Here is a 21,147-nt window from a genome sequence, read left to right as displayed (position 1 = left end):
AATCATTGTGTCGTGTCTGGCTAGTTGGCATTTTTGGGCTAATGGGAGAATACCAGGCTGGATGTTGACGATGGAAACCTAACGACTTTTTTTCAAGGACACATGTGTGCTGGGTCTGTTTTTGTTGTTGTTTTTGTTGTTTTGTTTTCTCTTTTAAACCCCATCAACTTGACACAAGCTAGAGTCTTCTGAGAAGAGGGAACCTCAACTAAGAAAAAAATGTCTCCATTCGATTGGCTGCAAGCAAGTCTGATTAGTGATTGTGGGAGGGCACAGGCCACTGTGGGGGGTGCCACTCCTACTTGGGCGATCCTGATAGGTATAAAAAATGTGCGCATGGAGAGTAAGCCATAGCCGCTTTCTTCCACAGTCTCTGTCTAGTTCCTGCCTCCAGGTGCTGCCTCGACAACCCTCTGTGATAGTCTGTATGTTGAAATAAAGCCCTTTCCCTCCAAGTTGCTTTCGGTCATGGTGTTATCAGAGCAACGGAGAGCAAACGAGGACACAATTGGTACTGGAAAGTAGGTGGTTGCTGTGACACACCTGGCTGTGTTTTTGGGGGGAAGGTTGTGGACCTTTAGGCTAGAAGAGCATTGCATGGTTGGAAATCAGTGAACTGTTCTGTAGGAACCTGGAAGGTAATGTTGAGAGAGGTGCAGATGGTGGCGCCTGTCTCCTGAAGGTTCAGAAAGACATAAAGATGACCAGGGCTGTTTATGTGATAATTTGAATTAAGAATCTATGGGTATTGTGTGGCAAACTTTTCTTAAGGAGATGCAGCATGCAAGTCTTCCCACCCCAGATAGGAAACTCATGAAGTATGGAATCGTCAGTTCCTCTCAAGAATATGACTGTAAGCGTTGTAGCTCTGAGGAGAAAGATTTCCTGGGAGTTGGGAGCCAAGGAATACCCATAAAGTCATACTGCAACAAACCTCACAGAAGGGAAAAACTCAAGAGGGTAGCAGCCCCTGCTCTGGGCAGAGGCAACAGGGAACTGAGTGGAAGGTAGGCTTTTATAGGGTTTTTTGGGGAGGGGCAGGGTTCCGGGGTGGGGGTTGGTGGGATTTTAAGGTCAGGGATTGGTGGATTTTCCAACCCAGAAGTGAAGATGTGCTTTTTACCCTATATTCCCGTTTTTGTTTACTATTAATAAACAATCAGGGGTTGCAAAAGGGGGTGGTGTTATTGTTACATTAGATCGCTTCCGTTGGTTGGAGGGCACTTGAGCAGAAATTACTTGAAGATTGCTGCCTCGCCAAAGCCCCCACCCTAACATGGGTGAGCTCGCATAAGCATGGCCTGTGGGCAGCTAACAGTTTGGAGAGTTCCCTTTACAGGTGCCTCAGTTGGTCTAAATCTCCTTCAGGCAGTCAGGTTAGTTTCTTCTGCTTCTGGGCAGCCTATGTGGTTTCAGTCTTTGCAGTTTTGCCTGTGTGAAAGTTGTCTTTGCAGCTTGGCTTCTCTCTTTGTCTGAGAGGATCTTTCAGCTCTTGTTTACTCTAGCGGAGAGGGGCCTAGTAAATCTGGTCAGTTTCAGGAGCTGCCTGAAGTTATTTTGAGTTGCTTACCTTCCTGACTTTGGTGGTTTTGATTGAGACAGGGTTTCTCTGTTTAGTTCCGGATCTGGAACTCCCTCCGTAGACCATGCTGGCCTCTAACTCAGATATTGCCTGCCTCTGCCTCCTGGTTGCTGGGATAAAAGGCATGTGCCCAGCTTTCGCCTTTCCGTTTTTAAAAGCTTCCCTGCAGGATTGAATGTTTCAGTCTGGGAGGATATGTTACACAACAGTGAGTTGAGCAGGTAGGAGAGAGGGGAAAAAAAGAATCTGGATGGTAGTCCATTGTGGCCGAAGAGTCAGCTGTGATTAACACAACCACAGCCACTGAGGTGAAACCTTTGCTTTACTGGGACAAAGTTGGTGAGCTGGGTTGAAAGATCAGCTGTCATCAGTGAGACCAGCATCCCTGAGGCGAAGTCTCCGGTGAGGTGTGTAAGGGATCAAGGGAATAAGGACTTAGATTTCTTTAAGCGTGAGGTCTTGTAAACATTACTGCTGCTTGAAGGTTCTATTAGCAGTTGTGTGAGGAACATCCAGAAGGTTGGTGAGCAGGCAGATCTTGACTGTGGTGAATGTGGTAAGACTGGAAGAACCAAACCATTGCCAAGGTGCAATGCCAGGAATGGGTCTCCATGGAGACTCAGCCGACTCAGAGTCAAGTTCCATTTCCAGGAACTCTTTGTTCTCAGCTAAATGGAGTGTGCACAAGTGTATGAAGCCAACTTTAAGTCTGTCTTCTAACAAGCTAGATAACAACTCTTAGGCCTTCCTGGGACTAATGCAAGATAGATACCCTGCAGGTTGAACTGCTCAGGACTGGATGGACTGTGTATGACAGGCTTGTATGAAGTTATATACCTGGAAAGTAGGGATGCCGTGGTTTACAGGATGTGATTTAGTAACTGAACACTGCCTTCCACTGGCACCTTTTGGGTTACATTCTCTTACTTACCAAAGCCTTGCACAATTGCATAACACCGTGTTTCCTTTGGGAAGAATTCATTCTTAGTCCACGGAAAATAAAACTGCTCACTCTGGCAGACCTGTAATTGAACAAAACTGAAGCTTTCTTCTGGTATTCGCATTCAGAGACTAAAGTTTTGACTTTGGAAGCATGAGAGATAATTTTTCCTTAGTCTACTGAATGTCAGTTGGCAGCTTTAGAATTTCCTAGATTAGAGCTTCTCATCTTACCTACCCTTTTGAGCCTATTCCCTGAACTAGGGGTGCAGTTACTATTCTGGGTTCTTCACACATCATGTGTTTCAGAGTTCATGGAGACTTCTGGTCACTCTTGATGGTGCTGCCTGGGGATCATTCAAAAAGGCAAAACTGCCCCTAATAATTTGGAAATATTAGAGTGTTTTCAAGGACAAGCTTGGGAACAGTAACGGGGACAGGAGGGCTGCAGGTTAACCACGTGTGACCCTGCCTCAGAATAAAGAGGGCTGTGGATAGAGCACCTGTTTAACCTGCACAAGACTCTGGGCTCAGTTCCTAGTACCATATACACAGATTTTTCATGTTTATTGTTTTTAAAAGTTAATTACATTTATTTGTTGTGAATCTGTGGGTGGGGTGAGAGTGTCATGGCATCTTCAGCTCTGAAGTCTAATATTATTTGAATAGATGGTCTCTTGGGGATTGTTGGCTGTCTGTCAAAAGTGTTTTACACGGGATGACGCCATCCACATTGTCACATTAACTTGAAAAATATATGCAGAGGTTTTTGCCCTCCAAATCAAAGCATACACATAGCTTGTCTTAAGAGCCTCTGGCTTCCCAATTCCTGTGGAGCTGATGCCAGGTCCATGTGCAGCACAGCTACTGTGGCTGGAGCCAGACGACACCACAGGGAAATCAACTGTAATTAAGTTGACCTGTAAGTAAAGGTGGGGATGCCTGACGGAGCAGCATTGCTTCGCTGTCTGGGTCCTTGCTGAGCACCCCACCTAGTCCCTTCTGCTCTACTTGGCATTGTGTCCACAAGGTGCAGAGCTGAGGGGAAACTCACATGCATGGACTTCACTGCTCCCATTGCACCTTGTTTTTTCTTTCCTTTTTCCTTTTTTTTTTTTTTAAATCGTTCATGCCATCTGATCCAGAATCGGCAGTTGGATGTGGAACTTAATTACTGCCACCAGGCGCTCACGCTGTGATGCAGTAATCAGGACCGAGCAAGGAGAAGGCACAGTCAGTCACACTTGCCTAGTGTGCACAAAGTCTGGAATTCTGTCCTCAGCACTGCATCAGCCTGTCAGAGTGGTGTGTGCCTGTACACAGCACTGGCAAGGCGGAGACAGGAAAATCAGAAATTCAAGATCAGGTTGAGCCAGCCTGTACTACATGAGTCTCTGTGTCAAAAGACAAAAGAAAGTCTTTTTCCTTAACCCCAGCGGCGTCTGCACGTTCTGACTGCATAGGGTGGTTGGTTCTGTGGGGTCAGAGCTTTGATTTACCCAGATGTCAAATGATGTAGCACTGTTGGTTTGTCTCTCTTGATGCTTTCTGCTGTTTCCTTATTTATTAGGTTCAGGGTCTGGGTTCTGGCAGCCCTAAGAAGCCAGCCTTGACCACCTGTTCTCAGTAAGTGAGTTAAACAAATGAGTCCTAGTGAAAAACAGAAAAAGAAATTTATTCAATGAGGTCACATTGAGAAGGGAAATAAAGAGATCCACGTGCCCCCCCCCCCCCAGTCCATGTTCTAGAGTTTTGATGTAAAATGTAGGTGTAATTGGGGTCCAAGTTTGATACAGAAGCACACACCTTTTATCCCAGCACTCTGAAGGCAGAATCCGGTACTCTGGGAGTTCCAGACCAGCTTGTTCTACGTAGCAAGTTCTATGAGGCCAGGCCCAAGGTATGCTTAGCTAAGCAAGACTGGTTGAGGTCTGGTCACTAACGCCATCCTTCTCTGTGAAGGCACAAGACACCCCAAGACCAAATTCTCAGCACAAAGGAGATTTGCCCCAGAGGAGACAGAGACAGGAGATAGAGGATGAGGGAGAGGGACAAGGGAGACAAGGATGTTTTTCCTGGTGTGTGTGTGTGTGTGTGGTGGGGGGGGGGCGTGGCCCATAGACAGTTGGCAGTTTTATAAAGGTAAACGGGATACTCGGTGTTAGGATGAGGCCTTAAATTTTGATTGGGCATGCTAATTAGGGCAAGCCAAAGGGGGTTTTTGATAGCTGAACTTTAATAGATGGATTTTGGTAGTCAGCCTCTGGCGGAAGAAGAGGCCAAATAAGGAAACAGACCTTGGTAGCTAGCTTCAGGAATGTAATCTGTTTTTAGCCAGGCAGAGGGAATGGAGGAGAAGGGCCAGGCCTGCCAGAGCCATTTTGCCGTGCCTGGGCTGGCAGAGAGTCCCTTCAGTCTAGGCTCCAGTTTCTCCCAAAAGACAGTGCAGTTCCCAGAAAGTTCCTCCTCTGGCTGGCCTCAGACTTCAGTCTCTCCCTTTTCTCAGCATGGAATTTCTGGGGAAATCCCAGTTTCTTGGAGTGTATAGTCTGATAGCCAAAGGAGGGGCTCAGTGTCTCTTTAGAATACTTTTTCATTACTGCCAAAATGGTAACACTTCCTGTGGTGAAGTGGGGGTGCCCGGGCATCATTAGATGCTGGATGCCAAGATGCCCTAGTCAGGTGCTTAGACCAGGATGGACTCCTAGGGTTCCTTTTGCTCAGCTTCACTTGTCTTTCCATCGGGTCATTGAACAGGTGTTGGTTAAGTGCCTGTTGTTGTTTCCCAAGGGCTGAGAAGCTTGGTGCTGGGAGTTCTCCAGAGTGGCAGGGAAGCCCAGCTCCAGTTAGAAACTAGAACTGAGAGACCTGTAAGCTTGCTGGGCACCAGAGCAGCGGACTGGCGGATAGGCACAGGCACCGTCTCTGCAGAGGGCTGTGCCGACAGCTGCAGGAACGGGCTCTGAGGAACTGAAGCTAGTCTAGAAGGGGCCATATGGCATGTCCTCACTCAGCAGAACTGCTCTTTCTCCTTATTCTTAATCTGGTTCATCTTTTACTTTATTTTTAAAAAATTTTAAAGATTTTTTTATGATTTATGTAACTTTATTTTATGTGCATTGGTGTGAAGGTGTCAGATCCCCTGGAACTGGATTTAGAGACAGTTGTGAGCTGCCATGTGGGTGCTGGGAATCGAACCTAGCCTCTCTGGAAGAGCAGTCAGTCTCTCAACCACTGCACCATCTCCCCAGCCCCTAGTTCACCTTTTTTTTTTTTGTTTGTTTGTTTTTTTTGTTTTTCGAGACAGGGTTTCTCTGTGGTTTTGGAGCCTGTCCTGGAACTAGCTCTTGTAGACCAGGCTGGTCTCAAACTCACAGAGATCTGCCTGCCTCTGCCTTTCGAGTGCTGGGATTAAAGGCGTGTGCCACCACCGCCCGGCCCTAGTTCACCTTTTAAATAATAAATAAAATGTGGTTTACGTGTAAGGAAGGGCAGATGATCCTAAGGAAAGTAGAAGTCCCCGGGGGGTGTAGCTCAGTGGTGGTTCACGTGCCTAATCACTTCCACTCGCTGCCCCTCCCCACAGAGAGCACCTGGTTTCTGTGACCTTTCCTTTGTGAAGACCTCAGCACCCCAGTCCCTATTTTTTAGAATTTTCTATTCCTTTTATTATTATTCTGAGCAAACAGTTTTGACTGAAAAAAGTAAAAATCATATTTTTATTATCTTAGTTTGGGACAGTTCTTTCTGTTATGTAGTTCTGGCTGTCCTGGAACTAGGCTGGCCTCAGACTCAGAGTGATCCACTTGCCTCTGCCTCCCATAAGCTGAGATTAAAGACACGTGTCACCATGCCTAGCATAATAATACTATTTGAAGAATCTTAAATTTTTTTTTAAAACTATCCTTAATGTGTTATCTGGCAAATCTTTAGGAGTCAGGGTCTCTGTAACCTAGACTAGCCTTTGACTCCAGCTGAGGATAACCCTGAACTTCTGACCATCCTGCCATCGCTGCCCACACCAGTTTTAGGCAGTGCTAGGGAGCTAACCCCAGGCTTCCTGAATACTAGACAAGTGCTCTCTCGGTTGAACCTCATTCTCACCTCATTTTTTCCCTAGTTTTAGGTTGCAATATACTTTATTATTTATGATCCTGAGATAATTAGATTAAGATTATCCTTCATTGTGTTCAACATAGAATATTTTGTTTCGCAAGTCTAAGGTAGTCAGAATTCTTTAATTTTTATTTATTTAAGATTTGTTTAATATATATACAATGTTCTGCCTGAATGTATGCTTATGAGCCAGAAGAGGGCGCCAAATCTCATTACAGATGGTTGTGAGCCTCCATGTGGTTCCTGAGAATTGAACTCAGGACCTTTGGAAGAATAGCCAGTGGTTTTCTTGTTTGTTTGTGTTTTTTGTTTTGTTTTGTTTTGTTTTTGTTTTTTTTGCTTTGGTTTTTAGAGACAGAGTTTCTCTGTGTAAGACAACCCTAGCTGTCCTGGAAATCACTTTGTAGACCAGGCTGGCCTCGAACTCACTGAGATCCATCTGCCTCTGCCTCCCAAATGCTGGGATTAAAGGTATGCGCCACCACCCCTGGCTCAGCCATTGTTCCTAACTGCCGAGCCATCTCTCCAGCCCAAGATTCTTTAATCTTTAAATTTATTTATTTATTTATTTATTTATTTATTTATTTTCTTTTTGGTTTTTTTCGAGACAGGGTTTCTCTGTAGCTTTGGAGCCTGTCCTGGAACTCCCTTTGTGAACCAGGCTGGCCTCGAACTCACAGAGATCCGCCTGCCTCTGCCTCCCAAGTGCTGGGATTAAAGGCGTGCGCCACCACCGCCCGGCTTTTAAATTTATTTTTTAAGTCTGTGTGTATGTGTGTATGTTTGTTTGGTATTTACACATGCACATGAGGCCAGAAGAGGGCATTGAATCCCTGGAACTGGGGTTGCAGGGAGTCGTATGCCACCTGATGTGGGTGCTGGGAACCAAAGTCAGTTTCTCTGCAAGAGCAGTGCAGTTCTTAACTGCTGAGCTATCTGTACAGTCCCTGAGATTCTTTCTTCTCACCTCCCGCTCCTTGAAATTATAAAATACGGCTTATATACAATAAAATGTATAGTTTGAGTTTCATCAAGAGTATACACCCATGAGCCACTGCTGACGGCTTTCTTCCCTCGAGGGTTCCTCTGCACTTGTTCATGCCCGCCTGTGGTCACTGTCCATCTCTGTCTCTGTGGGCCGGTTTTTCCTGTGGTTGAACTTTCTGTGTACAGAGTCTCGAAGCATGAGCTTCTCTGAGCCTTAGGTCAGAGGTGCAGGTTTTGTTCTGAGCCTTGTGCATCTGCTCTTTGGTGGCTGCTGGAGTCATGTTCATTGGGGGAGTCCCTGTTCTCCTACTGGTGGTCTCTGGATCGCTTCTAGTTGTTGTTTCTGACAAAGCTGTGGATATTTGTGTACCTGTTCTTTTGTAGACACTTGGAACTTCTCTTGGGCGTTTACATAGCGGTAGAGCGGCGAGGTCAAAGGGAATAGTAAGTAACTTTCAAAGAAACTGCCTAACTTGTCCAGTGACAGCTCTGGGCCTGAGCACGGGGGAGCTGAGTGTGTTCTTTCCCTGCCTGCAGCTTTTCCTTTGAGACCCTGGAAGGCTTGTTTGCAGGAGGGTCAGACTCCCACTTGGACATTTCTGTATTAATGGATGTTAATAGTGTTTTATGGTTCTTAGCAGTATAGGAATATGATGATGGCTCTACATCTTTTCTAACAGGTAGTATTGTTATTGTGATTTTAATTTTCATTGCTCTGATTATTTTTGAGTACTTCTTTTTCATAATCTACAGGCCATTAATTTCTTTGGTCAACTGTCTTCAAGTCTTTTGCCCTGGTTTCCATTTTTAAAAATCAGGGTGGCGGTGACAGCGGTGCAGGCAGATCTCTAAGTTCGAGCCCAGCTTTTCTCAGAAAACAAACAAACAAAAGGACCCTGCTTCTTATAAAGAGGTTCAGTTTCCTAATCTGTGAGGTGCAGCCCCGTGTAGAGCTGGGTGGCTGAATGTTCAGGTAGCTAAAAAATGGTAGTAGTAAAAAGCTTCTAAAGCGTACAGTGAGAAAATACTCATTCAGAATCAAACCAGAGTGGCCATGAGGTGTCTCTGGCAGCCTCGCTGCATCCTTGGTTTCGAAACACAACATAGCGGTTTCCATTGTGCATGTCTCTGGGCAGCTTTAACCAGCACTCCCTGGGACACCTCTCAGATTGCACGGTTTGCTGCACATAAGTTCTCTTCTCATACAGACTTTCTGTTTAATTATCAAAGGCAGAGACCTTAGCCATCCTTCCCGCTGCTACCCTCAGCATGTATGTGTCAAATAGTCTCTCTTTGGGTTGTGTTATGGTAAAATATTTGATTTTAGAAATTGCTGACTTAAGTTTGTTAGACAAACTAAAATGTTCAAATGAGTTTTGTGTTGAGATTGGGACAGAATTGAGACAGTTTCTGAAATGACTTTATCAACATATCTATGACATTTTGTACTATATGTTTATGTAAAAGTAGCATGTGTTCTCAAGCACTGATGATTGTAAAGTCAAAATGTTGAATTCTGAAACAATCTTGAAGATGCTTTATGTCCTTCATTATCAGATATTCGCCCCGAAATTCATTCTTTGTGTGAAAATAAGCAAGCACATCCATCTAATTGACCACTTTGGTTTTAGCCTTTAGTGGTAAAGTTCACATATATGTCAAAGAATTGCTTAAAAATAATTTTCCTTGTGATTTACCAGTACATATTTGATTTGCATGCTTCTTTTATACACCTGTGTTGTACCTAGGTTAATATAAAAACTGGGCAAAGTGGTCTTCGGCAAAACAAACAAACAAACAAACAAAAAAAACTACACACACACACACACAAAAAACAACTTTAAGAAGGACTTCACTAGCCGGGCGGTGGTGGCGCACGCCTTTAATCCCAGCACTCGGGAGGCAGAGGCAGGCGGATCTTTGTGAGTTCGAGACCAGCCTGGTCTACAAGAGCTAGTTCCAGGACAGGCTCCAAAACCACAGAGAAACCCTGTCTCGAAAAAACCAAAAAAAAAAAAAAAAAAAAAAAAAAGAAAAAGAAAAAAGAAGGACTTCACTGAAGTATGTTGAAAATATTCCTTAGGGCGGGAGGCAGAGGCAGGTGGATCTCTGAGTTCGAGGCCAGCCTGGTCTACAAGAGCTAGTTCCAGGACAGGAACCAAAAAGCTACGGAGAAACCCTGTCTCGAAAATCAAAAAAAAAGAAAAGAAAATATTCCTTAGGGCAAATTTTCCCTTTGAAATGAGGTAAATATAGAGGTAAATCCCCTCTGATGAAATTACTTAAATAGAAAGATAAGAATGTTAAAGTTCCTGGCTCGTAACCATAGATTAGCATCCATCTGACTAAAGTGCCAGTGTGTGACTTCTCTCTGGGTCAGCTCTGCCCACCGTGCCTCCTGGGTATGCATGGGACCTGCTCTCCACTGCACTGAATCAGTTGTAGTCAGACTTTTATTGCTGTGATTAATACCATGGCCAGAAGCAACTTGAGAAGAAAAGGGTTTCTTTTAGCTGAAAACTCTCAGTTCAAATTTTATCACTAAGAGAAGTCAGGGGAGGAACCTGAAGCCAGAGACCATGGAGGAACTCTGCTTACTGTCTTGTTGTTATGACTTACACAGCCTGCTTTCTTATACAACTGAGGACCATCTGCCTAGGGATGGCATCACCCACACCGAGGTGGGCCTTCTGCATCAATCTACCCACAGGCCAGTATGATGAAGGCAACTCCTCAGTGGAGATTCTCTTTTTTTAACATCCATTTCTGAAAAAGTTTGAAAACACCCTCACCCTTGGCTTTGGTCGTACTCAGAGATCAGGTTCTCTTTGGGCAGACTCCGATATCTCTTGTATAAGATTGTTACTCTTGGGATTAGTACCACTCAACTGGTACTTCATAGCCAGGAACTTGATGGGAGGGGACTGCGTGGTAACCAGCTCCCTAAAATAATAGTCTTACTAGACTGACTCTGTGTGTGTGTGTGTGTGTGTGTGTGTGCGTGCGTGTTGGTAATGAAGCCATGGGCCTTTTGCTGCTAAGCAGCACAGCACTGGGCTACACCTTTACCTGAAACGAAGGTCTTGTTTGTTTTTGAGATGGGTTTTGTGTCTCCCAGGCTGGCCTCGATGAACTTCTGTAACTAAAGATGACCTTGAACTCCTGTTTCCCCTGATTCCACTTTTCTGGTTTTTCTTTTCTTTTGGTTTTTTGAGACAGGGTTTCTCAGTAGCTTTCGAGACTGTCCTGGAACTCACTTTGTAGACCAGGCTGGCCACGAACTCATAGGGATTCGCCTGCCGCTGCTTCCCAAGTGCTGGGATTAAAGGCGCGCGCCTTCTCCGCCCAGCCAATTCTACTAGCTGAGATTACAGCTGTGGGGTACCATGCGGTTTTATGTGGTGCTAGGGATCAAATTCGGGCTTTGTGCCTAGACAGTGTATCACTGAACCGCATCTCCAGCTGAAACTAGAATATGAACTGGAATTTTTCACATAGTCAGAGAGCGTGTGAGACATGCGGGGCAGACCCCCAGTGAAGTTTCAGGGTCCCTTGCTTTAAAGGATAGTCATCGTTTTCTCTCTCTGGGTCAGTCAGTGGGCATATACGGGAGTCACATAAGGCTGAAAGGATTTTATCTTTAATTTAAAAAATAGTGTGTGCGCGCGCACGTGTGTACACATGACCTGTGGGAGGTCAGAGGATAACTTTGTAGAGTTGTTATTCACCTTTTCACCATTATGGGGGTTCTGGGCATTTAACTCAGGTCATCGGGCTTGAATCTTTGAGGGGTAAGCACTTTTTATCTGTTAAGCCTCTTAACACCTGTTTATTGAGAGAGACCCTCAACTTAGGTTGGCCTTGAGTTTTCTTTAGGTGAGACTGACCTTGAACTCGTGATTTTTCCTTTCACCTCCGTCTTCCAAGTGAGAGGAGCCCAACTCTAGTAGGCTAAACTCACCGTGCTTCTTTCTCTACAGTTTATTGCGGAGCCTTTCTGCAGGCCTGTCTGCTCCAAGTGGTGGTGCTCAGCTTTGTGGGTCGCGCAGCGCCCCCTCGTGGTGGTGGTGGTGGTGGTGGGCGACCGGTGGGAGGCGGTGGTGGGCGGGAATCCCGAGCCTGTGGCGGAGGCTGTCGGCCTGGCTCCAAATTCTTCATCACGCGTGCCTGGATTGTGCGAGATGGCTGGTTTTGAACTGTTCCTGTGTACCTTGAGCTAACTGAGTCGCGCATTTTGCAAGACAACTGGCCACACGCGCCTGTTTGTCTGGTCGCCTCCTTTGCTGGACAGCTGGCCCTAATTGCGCATGCTTGTGGGCCAGGTCTCTCTTTTTGCAGGGCATTTGACCCCTAGTCGCGCGTGCCCGTGGGCTGGGCCCTTTTGTAGGACACTGGCCCCTGGCCACCCCGGGGACGTCCCAGAGTTTGGACTTCCGGGGTTGGCTCCCAGTCTGCTGCTTGTCACCCGCCAGGGCGTCGCCGTGCCAGTGCATGGGCGAGGCCCTTTAAACTTCACTGTTTTTTAAACTTAGGGGGTGTGGTCGCCCTTGCATTCTTCTTCCCGTGGCCGGTCATCCCCGGACCCGCCAGGTCCTTCTCTTGTCCTGCCTTCCAGATGCTTTGGAGTCATGAACCGGGAGGGCCCGGGGACCCCTTGGGTGGCCGAGGTGATCCGAGGTGAGTGCTCAGGGCAGGGTAGGGCTCGGGCTGGCTGGAGGAGCGATCTGCTGCCCCAGAATCCCAACTGGCCTCCCCTCTGGGGCTAATGGCTTTGGGGCTGACCGACACCTTAGTGTGCTTATGACCTCTGTGCCCTACACCCTCTCCACCCACGCTTGGAAGCTACTGAAATCCCAGGCACTGAGCGCCGCGGATCAAAGGTCATTTTTGTTTGGAAAGGGCTAAGCCCCATCACTCGTTTGAATTCAGTTGCTGGGAGTTTGTAGTTGCGTTTACTAGGACATATGTGCAGCGGCTGTAAGAGTGGAGGTGCAAATGGAAAAGAAAAGTTTAAATTGCTGTTTGTGGAAAAGCATGTACCAGCTTGTGTTGATTCTTACCCCTAATAAGTTGGTTGAAAATAGTATATATATTTCAAAGGCTGTCCTTGATTTTTGCCATGTTTTGAGTGTAGGCATCTAATTACTGTTAGATAGTGCCCTTTTCTGAGGGTTGGGGGTAAGGGTGGAGCCTTTGGGTTTTACCGCCCTTCTTGCTGAACTCCATGGCACTCTGCATTCATGCAACAGATGCCATCCCAGCCTGGCTTCCCACAGCTTCGGTTTTAACGGGAACTGTAAGAAACTCAAAGCCACGATTCCAAAATTTTAAAAAAATACACATCTGTGCAAAGAATTGGATAAACACACCGTGTGATGTATTGGTATAATTAGCAATATTGAAAAATTCTTTGTTTCTACTTTTAAAAGATTTATTTCCTGCTGCATGTGTTTTCAGGATGTCCTCATAAATCTGATGCTTGGCTGAAGCTAGCCTTCAAATGCATGTTGTATTTCCCAAGATTCCTTAGTCTAGTTACTTCAGAAGTCAAAACAGAAAGATCACCTACCACTGTAGAAACTGACAGATTAAAGCATTCCTTCTTTTTAAAGTTTGCTTATTTATTGTTATTCACCAAAAGAGACTGTTTAGAAATTTTACATTGTCACCTTTTCCATCACCACAGAGTGGGGGTGGGTTCACACTAACTAGAAAATTAAACCTTGTTATCTTTCCCATCTGAAATGTGGGGGTGGGCATAGACACACACAATCGATTTAAAAAAAAAAAAAAAAACTTCCATCTTTTAATTCATCAGAAAAGAATTGGGTCTTGACTTGGGACACTTTTAATGGCACAAAGGAAGGAACATTGCAATTTTTCCATTTCAGATCGCCTTTGTTTTGCCATTCTCTACAGCAGACCAAAGAGTGCGTCAAACGAGCATTATTTCAGCATAGATAATGAACTTGAGTATGAGAAGTAAGTATTGCCCCTTAACAGACAGAAACTTTCAAACTGTTCTGAGGAATCTCCTGATGTGAGCACAGAGGACAAAGCCTCGGAGACTCCTATATCTGATGCTCACTTACAGCTGGGTGCTGTTTCAAATCCTGATAATAAAACAGATCTTTGAGAACTTCCATTTAAACAGATTTGATACTGCCGTAGTTTGCACCGCAGAGCTGTGTGAAATACGAATATGTAAGATACTGGGTTTGCTAATGGAAAATGTGTGCAAGAACAGTTTTCATAATTGAGGTTAGAGTTAGTCAGCACCTCTGGGGTGTGTGTGTAGGGGAGGGGCTGCAAGGCCTGGTGCATGCTAGCTGAGCTCTCTCCACTCATGAGGTGCAGCTCTACCCCACGCATTGCCTATTTAAATAGGTGTTGGTTACCAGAATGTTCCTTCTGTTAGCGGTAGTTGATTTGGGTTGGTGGAGGCCCTCTTGCCGTAGCTTGTTTTTACATTCACAATAGCTAATTCATACTTGTTTCTGTTCATTTTTTTTAAAGCTTCTACGCGGATTTTGGACCGCTCAATCTGGCAATGGTTTACAGATATTGTTGCAAGATAAATAAGAAGCTCAAGGTAAATCTTTTAAGTCAAGGTTGACTGAGGTGATCACTCAGCAACATTTTAGAGTAAAGCAGAGGAGACTCGGCTCCTTTTTAAAAAGTGTTTAAATAATTCAAAATTTGAAGGAACGCTTCCTCTTACAAAACCAAAACAGTTTCAGACCAGGTGTGCTGGTGCACATGCTGGACATCTGAGCATTCGGGTTGGGGGTCCCAAGGCAAGCCTGTGCTAGACAGAAAGATCTTATCTTTAAAAAACATAAAGAGTTTACCAAGAAACGAGTTTCCTACTGAAGTGTGTGTTGAGGGCATACTAAACGTTTTAGCAGTGTGGTAGAATGCACCTTGTAATCTCAGTACTCTGGAGGATTGCTGTGAGTTCACTGGTATACAGACACTATATGAGACTATACCTGCCTTGTGAGAGTCTATCTCATAAAAAGGTCTTGTGTCTCATTGTAGTAGTATTTTGAGTATATACTTTATTTTTATTTCTCTGTGTCTGTGTCTGGAGAGGTGGGTCAGCAGTCAAGAGCACTGGATGCTCTTTCAGAGACCCACATGGTGACTCATAACTGTCTGTCATAGGAGTTCTAGAGGATCCGTCACCCTCTATGTGCTCCAGGCAGACACATAGTACACATACCTATGTACGCAGGCAAAAACACTTGTTTATTAAGTAATAATAATAAAATGATTTTTTTTCTAAACAACTACTACATGCATTGTTTTTTCTAGAGTTTTTTCTGGGTTTTGAGACATACTTATGTGTAACCCAGACTGGTCTAGCAGTGTCTGCATCCCCTCATGGATGCTAACACACGTAACTCGGTTCCTAGAGTTTGGGTTATTTGATTCTGGTTTGGGTTTAGGATCCTCAGTGAAAGGCAGTTAGTTAACTAGGTTCCTTTTTGTCTGACCTAATGGGAGCTGAAGCTAGGACAAGAGAAAAATTTCCCTTGCTTGGCCCTCATTCTTCCCACCTTCCCCTCAAAGTGAAGCTGATGCATGGCCGGGAAAGCAGACCCTGGTTTCTATCTCTGAGCTGGAAACTCGTGGACTGTTGCATGGGTTGCTCCTCAACTTGGATCCTTTACACATCTAACCGGGAAGGGAGCGAACCAAAGATCATTGACCTGTCCTCAGCTGCCTCCCTGAGAGCACACAGTGTGAACACAAACCCCATTCCTTCATTTAAAAACTTTGAATTACTGATCAGACACTTCAGGAGTACCTAGCTGGGCTTGTTGGTGCACACTTTTGATCTCAGCACTTGGGAGGCAGAGGCAGGTTGATCTCTGTGAGTTTGTGACCAGTATAATCGACATAGTGAGTTTCAGGACTGCATAGTGAGGCTGTGTCTCAAATTTTAAAAAAGTAACTAGTCATTATAAACTGTCAAGTAGAAAATACTGAATTCGTTAGCAGTAATTAAAAACAAAAACTTATCAATGGGTTGCCTACCATAGAACTATGCAAAACAAAAAACATTTATTTTTGCTTAATATCATTGCAAGTTTGAATAAAGGAGACATTTCTTCTCCTGAACATCAACTGTATTCACTACACATTCAGACACAAGAGTAGATTGCTTCCCAGGTTCTCTTAAATAGCAAAGTAAACATCTGTGGCCTTCTTTCTTTGGGTCCCTCTCCCCTTTTCCACTTGTCACAGACAGTCTTTTGTTCCCACAGGACCAAGAGGCTAAATATAATCCCCTCTCCTCCCAACTATTGTCATTGGCTTTAGTTTTGAAAGAGTAAGTCTGTGCGTGTGTGCACCTGTGCACACACCTTCATGCCTAGCCTGTTGGAGACTTATTGTGTCCACCAGAAATGAGTGCATTCCTTTCTAATGACTTCCTAGAAGCCCTGAAAAGTTGAGCACCAGCCTGCCTGGAAATTCTCTGGCCGTTTAGCTAGTGTGATTCAGAGAGTCGGGTGCCTGTGCTGCCGACGACTGACTGGGTTTTGGTTTTGGTTTTAGTAGATTCAGGTTCCTTAGTTCATGTAAATCACTAGGGGAGAAAATAGCACACATGAATGACAGAGGCACTGGAACATGCAGACGGGCAGGGCTTTCCACCTGATTTTAGCCCACTCTCTGTTCTAACCTTGGTGCATCTCACATTTGTGAAGTGCCCCTGGGAACTTGCTGGGCAATGATGACTTCCTTTTCTTTTTAACTTTCTGTTGAAGTATAACATACATAGAGAAACATACACAGATCCCCAGTGTACACTTAATTTTCATAAATTAAGAAGAGACCTTTCAGCTACTGGCTCTTGAATTGTCTTTGTTCTGCATATCCTTTAATTTACTGACTTTAAGACTAGAGATTAATTTTTTCAATTTTTTTCAATTTTTTTTCAATTTTTTTTTTTTTTTTTTTTACTTTATGAGTATTTTTCATGTGCCCTCGGATTTCAGAGGAGTGCATTGGATCTCCTGGGACTGGAGTTAACAGACAGACATGAGCTACCATGTGGGTGCTGGGAATCAAACCCAGGTCTTCTTCAAAAACAGCAAGACAGGCAGATCTCTGTGAGTTAGAGGTCAGCCTGGTCTACAGAGCTAGTTCCAGGACAGGCCCCAAAGCTACAGTGAAACCCTGTCTTGAGAAACCAAAAATCAAACCAAAACAAACAACAACGAGTTCTTGGCTTTATCCCCAGCTTTCTGAAATGACCGGGAGGTTGACCTGTCTGTAGACAGTTCCCTTTCTCTCTTTTAAGTCATTCTAATGTCACCGCAGGTCTCATGGGAAGGCCCCTGAGATTTCAGGGCATCGGGGTTCATCTGGGAGGTTGATATCTAGATTACTTCTGCGTGTGAGATGTGGAATTTAGGAAGCTTGAAGTGGTCAAGAAAAGACTAACAACAGTTTGTTTTGGTGCAGTCCATTACAATGCTGAGGAAGAAAATTATCCATTTCACTGGCACCGATCAGAGAAAACAAGCGAATGCCGCCTTCCTTGTTGGGTGTTATATGGTAAGTGTCACCGGGCCCGAAGGTCGGTCAGTGTGCACAGCTGTGCTGCTTTACAGTCGGGGTTGGTATTTTGAAACTACTCTTTGCTAAGGTACTGTCTTGGTTTGTTTCCAGAGGGGATGTGTTTGTTTGCTTTTTGAAAACCGCTCACTCAGGGAGACTTTGCTCATGCTGCTGGGAACTACATGAGTCTCTGTCTACCAGTTTTACTGTGAACTTCGAATGTAAAAACAAAATTTTATTAATGATTTTTTTGACTGATTACTATGAAAAGGTTGGTATCTTTTAGCTTTTAAGGTTAGTGAATAATGTTCCATAGCTGCTTTTATTAACCCATGATCCATTTAGAGATTTGTAAAGTCATTTTATTGGGGTCAGTTCCAATGTAGACTTTGTGTGTGTATGTGTGTGTGTGTGTGTGTGTGTGTGTGTGTGTGTGTGTGTATGTTAGACAATGGCTTTCAGGATTGTTTCTCTCTTTCTGCCTTGTGGGTTTCAGGTTGTCAAGCTTGGTAGCAATCACCCTTACATGCTGATCCATCTCTCCAGATACCTCTGCCCCCTTTAAAGACTTATTTATTTGTGTGGACATTTCTCTGTGAATATATGAGCTTGTGTGTGTAGCTTCGTGCACACTGGACACGCGTGGAGAGGGGCATTAGATCTGGAGTTAGATCAGGCATTTTGCATACACACACACTCATTCACACACTCACGCTGTGTGTTAACTGATTTGAAATAAGGTCCTCATGATTGTGCAGCAAGAGCTCTTAACAACTGGACTATTGATCCTGCTCTGATAGGTTTATATGCTTGCAGGTAGAAGGAGACTGTGCGTTGGTTTCCCGGCTGCCCAGGCCCAAATAATCGTACAGAAACCATATTAATTATAACACTGTTTGCCAATAGCTTAGGCATATTCCTAGCTAGCTCTTACATCTTAAATTAACCCATTTCTATTAATCTGTGTATCTCCACGAGGCTGTGGCCTACTGATAAGGTTTGGGGTCTTTCTTCTTTGGCAGCTACATGGTGTCTCTTTGACTCCGCTTACTCTCTCTCTATATATCTTTGTTCAGATTTCCTGCCTGGCTTTACTCTGCTAAGCCAATGTCTGAAACAACTTTATCAACCAATAAAAGTAACACATACAAAGAAGGACATCCCACATCATTTGCATTTGTGATGTTGACCCCAGGCCCTTTTCTCAGGCTAGGTATCTCTTTTTCACTGGGCTGGATCCCCAACACAAGTCTTATACCACCCTGCACTCATTTATAATATTTTGTCATAGTTTGGTAATCTGGTTTACAAAGATTGAGTCAAGCCGGGCGGTGGTGGCGCACGCCTTTAATCCCAGCACTTGGGAGGCAGAGGCAGGCGGATCTCTGTGAGTTCGAGACCAGCCTGGTCTATAAGAGCTAGTTCCAGGACAGGCTCCAAAGCCACAGAGAAACCCTGTCTCGAAAAACAAAAAACAAAAAACAAAAAAAAAAAAAACAAAAAAAAACAAAAAAAAAAACAAAGATTGAGTCAAAAAACTTGGTGGAGTTAGTTGAAGGTGCACCTCAAAATTTGATTGTTTATTTTAGAGACTGGGTTTCTCTGTAGCTTTAGAGCCTGTCCTGGAACTAGCCCTTGTAGACCAGACTGGCCTCAAACTCACAAAGATCTGCTTGTCTCTGCCTCCCAAGTGCTGGGATTAAAGGTGTGTGCCACCTTTCTTTTAGACATTTAGTGTGTCTTGTCACCAGCTGCTTAGGTCTTTCTGTTTGTTGTCTTTTCTTGGGCATAATCAGAAAAGTAGTGGAGAGAAATGTTTCACAGAAAACTTTTAGCATCTTCGTCCCTCAGGAGGTGCATTGTGTCTGTTGAGATCTGAATTCTTAAGCTGAGTTTGTTTAATATTTCTTTTCTTTTTTTGTTTTGTTTTGAGATGAGGTTTCTTTCTGTTATCTTGACTGTCCTGGAACTCACTCTGTAGACCAGACTGGCCTCGAACTCAATGATGAACTCAATGATGTGTTGTCTGCAAGTATATCTGTATAAGGGTGTCAGATACGTTGGAACTGAAGCTACAGACAGTTGTGAGCTGCCATGTGGGTACTGGGAATTGAACCCAGGTCCTCCAGAAGGGCAGCCAGTTCTCTAACCATTGAACCATCTTTCCAGTCCCAAGCTGAATTGATCTTATCCCTTGGTCTTTCTTGTGCTGTCAGCAAGTCCTTAAACAAAAGCAAAAATAAAAAGAAAGGCCAGAGAGCTTGATACTCTTGCAGAGGACATGATTTTGAGTCCAGAACCCATGATAGTCGGCTCATAACTGCCTGTAACTCCAGCGCAAGGGAACCAACATCTTTTGGCCTATAGGCCTATGGGAGCACCTGCATGCGTGTGTGTGTGTGTGTGTGTGTGTGTGTGTGTGTGTATGAATGTGTATGTGTGTGTATGTGTATAAATTTCCCTTTTTTTGAGAAAAGGTATTACTGTGTAGCTTTGTCTAGCTTGGAAGTCACTATATAGACCAGATTCAAACTCACAGAGATTTCCCTGCTTCTTTCTCTTTTAATAATTAAAACTTTATAAAAAAAAAATTCATGCAGCAATGTGGGAGAGAGAGAGAGAGACAGAGAGAGAGAGACAGAGAGTGTCAGTGAGAGCAGTTGAGCATGTGTGCCATGCCATTGCACGTGTGTAGAGGGCAGAAGACTTGCTGGAGTCGATCTTTCCGTCTGCCATCAGGTCCTGGGGATTGAATTCAGGTGACAAGCACCTTTATCTGATGGGCTTGGCAGGTAAATACCTTAACTGTGAGTTTTGGTTTTATTATTTAGCCAAGTTATTTGGGGAGGAGAGCCTTGACTAAATGATACCTTTACAGAGAAAGTGACACAGATTAGGGTTATCAAGGTTCTTGAAACATTGATGGCAACCTGGAGAATCAGTTCTTGATGTGACAGCGAAACTTCTAAACTGTGGGTCTTCCCTGCACATTTTCCAAGTGAAAGTCTAAATGGCCAGGACAGTTCCACTTTAGGGACAGGGACCACTGATGTGGGAAGTCCTTTTGTATATGTGTTGCTTTTATTGGTTAATGAATAAAGAAGCCGCTTTGGCATGTGATAGAGCAGAATAGAGGTAGGTGGGAAAACTAAACTGAATGCTGGGAGAAAGTAGGTGGAGTCAGTGAGATGCCATGTAGATGCCAGAAGAGAAATATGCAAGCCACCAGGTGGAGACTTGCCAGTAGGCCACAAACCTTGTGATAAAATATAGAATAATAAGCCGGGCGGTGGTGGCGCACGCCTTTAATCCCAGCACTCGGGAGGCAGAGGCAGAGGCAGGAGGATCTCTGTGAGTTCAAGGCCAGCCTGGTCTACAAGAGCTAGTTCCAGGACAGGCACCAAAAACTACAGAGAAACCCTGTCTTGAAAATAATATATATATATATATATATATATATATATATATATATATATATATAAAGAGAGAGAGAGAGAGAGAGAGAGAGAGAGAGAGAGAGAGAGAATAATAGATGTAAAAGCTAGCTAGAAATACGCTTAAGCTATTGGCCAAACAATATTGCAAATAATATAGTTTCTGAGTAATTATTTCGGCTCTGGGTAGCTGGGTACGAATGAATAGTCTCTGCCAACAGCTCATCTCATGAATTCTATGTATGCATATATGCGCGCGCGTGTGCGTGTGTGTGTGTGTGTGTGTATGTATGTATTCATTCATTCATTTTGTTTTTTTGAGACAGGGTTTGGTGCCTGTTCTGGAACTAGCTTTTTTGGGTAGACCAGACTGGCCTTAAATTCACAGAGATCCTCCTGCCTCTGCCTCCCGAGTTCTGGGATTAAAGGTGTGCGTCACCACCACCTGACTTTTTTTTTTTTTTTAATTTTTATTTATATACATTGGTGTTTTGCCTGCATGTATGTCTGGATAAG

The 21,147-nt window shown here is 44.3% G+C and overlaps 1 protein-coding gene across 6 annotated transcripts in view; it reads left to right on the top strand.

The window, feature by feature from the left end:
* The window catches only part of Cdc14b (cell division cycle 14B), an 80,269-nt gene that overhangs the window by 14,227 nt on the left and 44,895 nt on the right, over window positions 1–21,147 (top strand). For 4 of the 6 annotated variants that reach the window (XM_057787036.1, XM_057787035.1, XM_057787034.1 and 1 more), the window contains exons 2-4: window positions 13,516–13,606; window positions 14,141–14,216; window positions 17,102–17,194. In XM_057787036.1, coding sequence (XP_057643019.1) covers window positions 13,516–13,606; window positions 14,141–14,216; window positions 17,102–17,194 — 260 coding nt within the window. Of the gene's footprint in view, window positions 1–12,041; window positions 12,302–13,515; window positions 13,607–14,140; window positions 14,217–17,101; window positions 17,195–21,147 lie in introns of those variants that run through there. The other 2 variants (XM_057787037.1, XM_057787039.1) reach the window with 1 other exon arrangement.

This window comes from Chionomys nivalis, chromosome 13, assembly GCF_950005125.1.
Source record: "Chionomys nivalis chromosome 13, mChiNiv1.1, whole genome shotgun sequence".
Classification (NCBI taxonomy): Eukaryota; Metazoa; Chordata; class Mammalia; order Rodentia; family Cricetidae; genus Chionomys; species Chionomys nivalis.
Note: the sequence above shows the minus strand (reverse complement) of the source record. Positions and strands in the feature narration are given on the sequence as shown.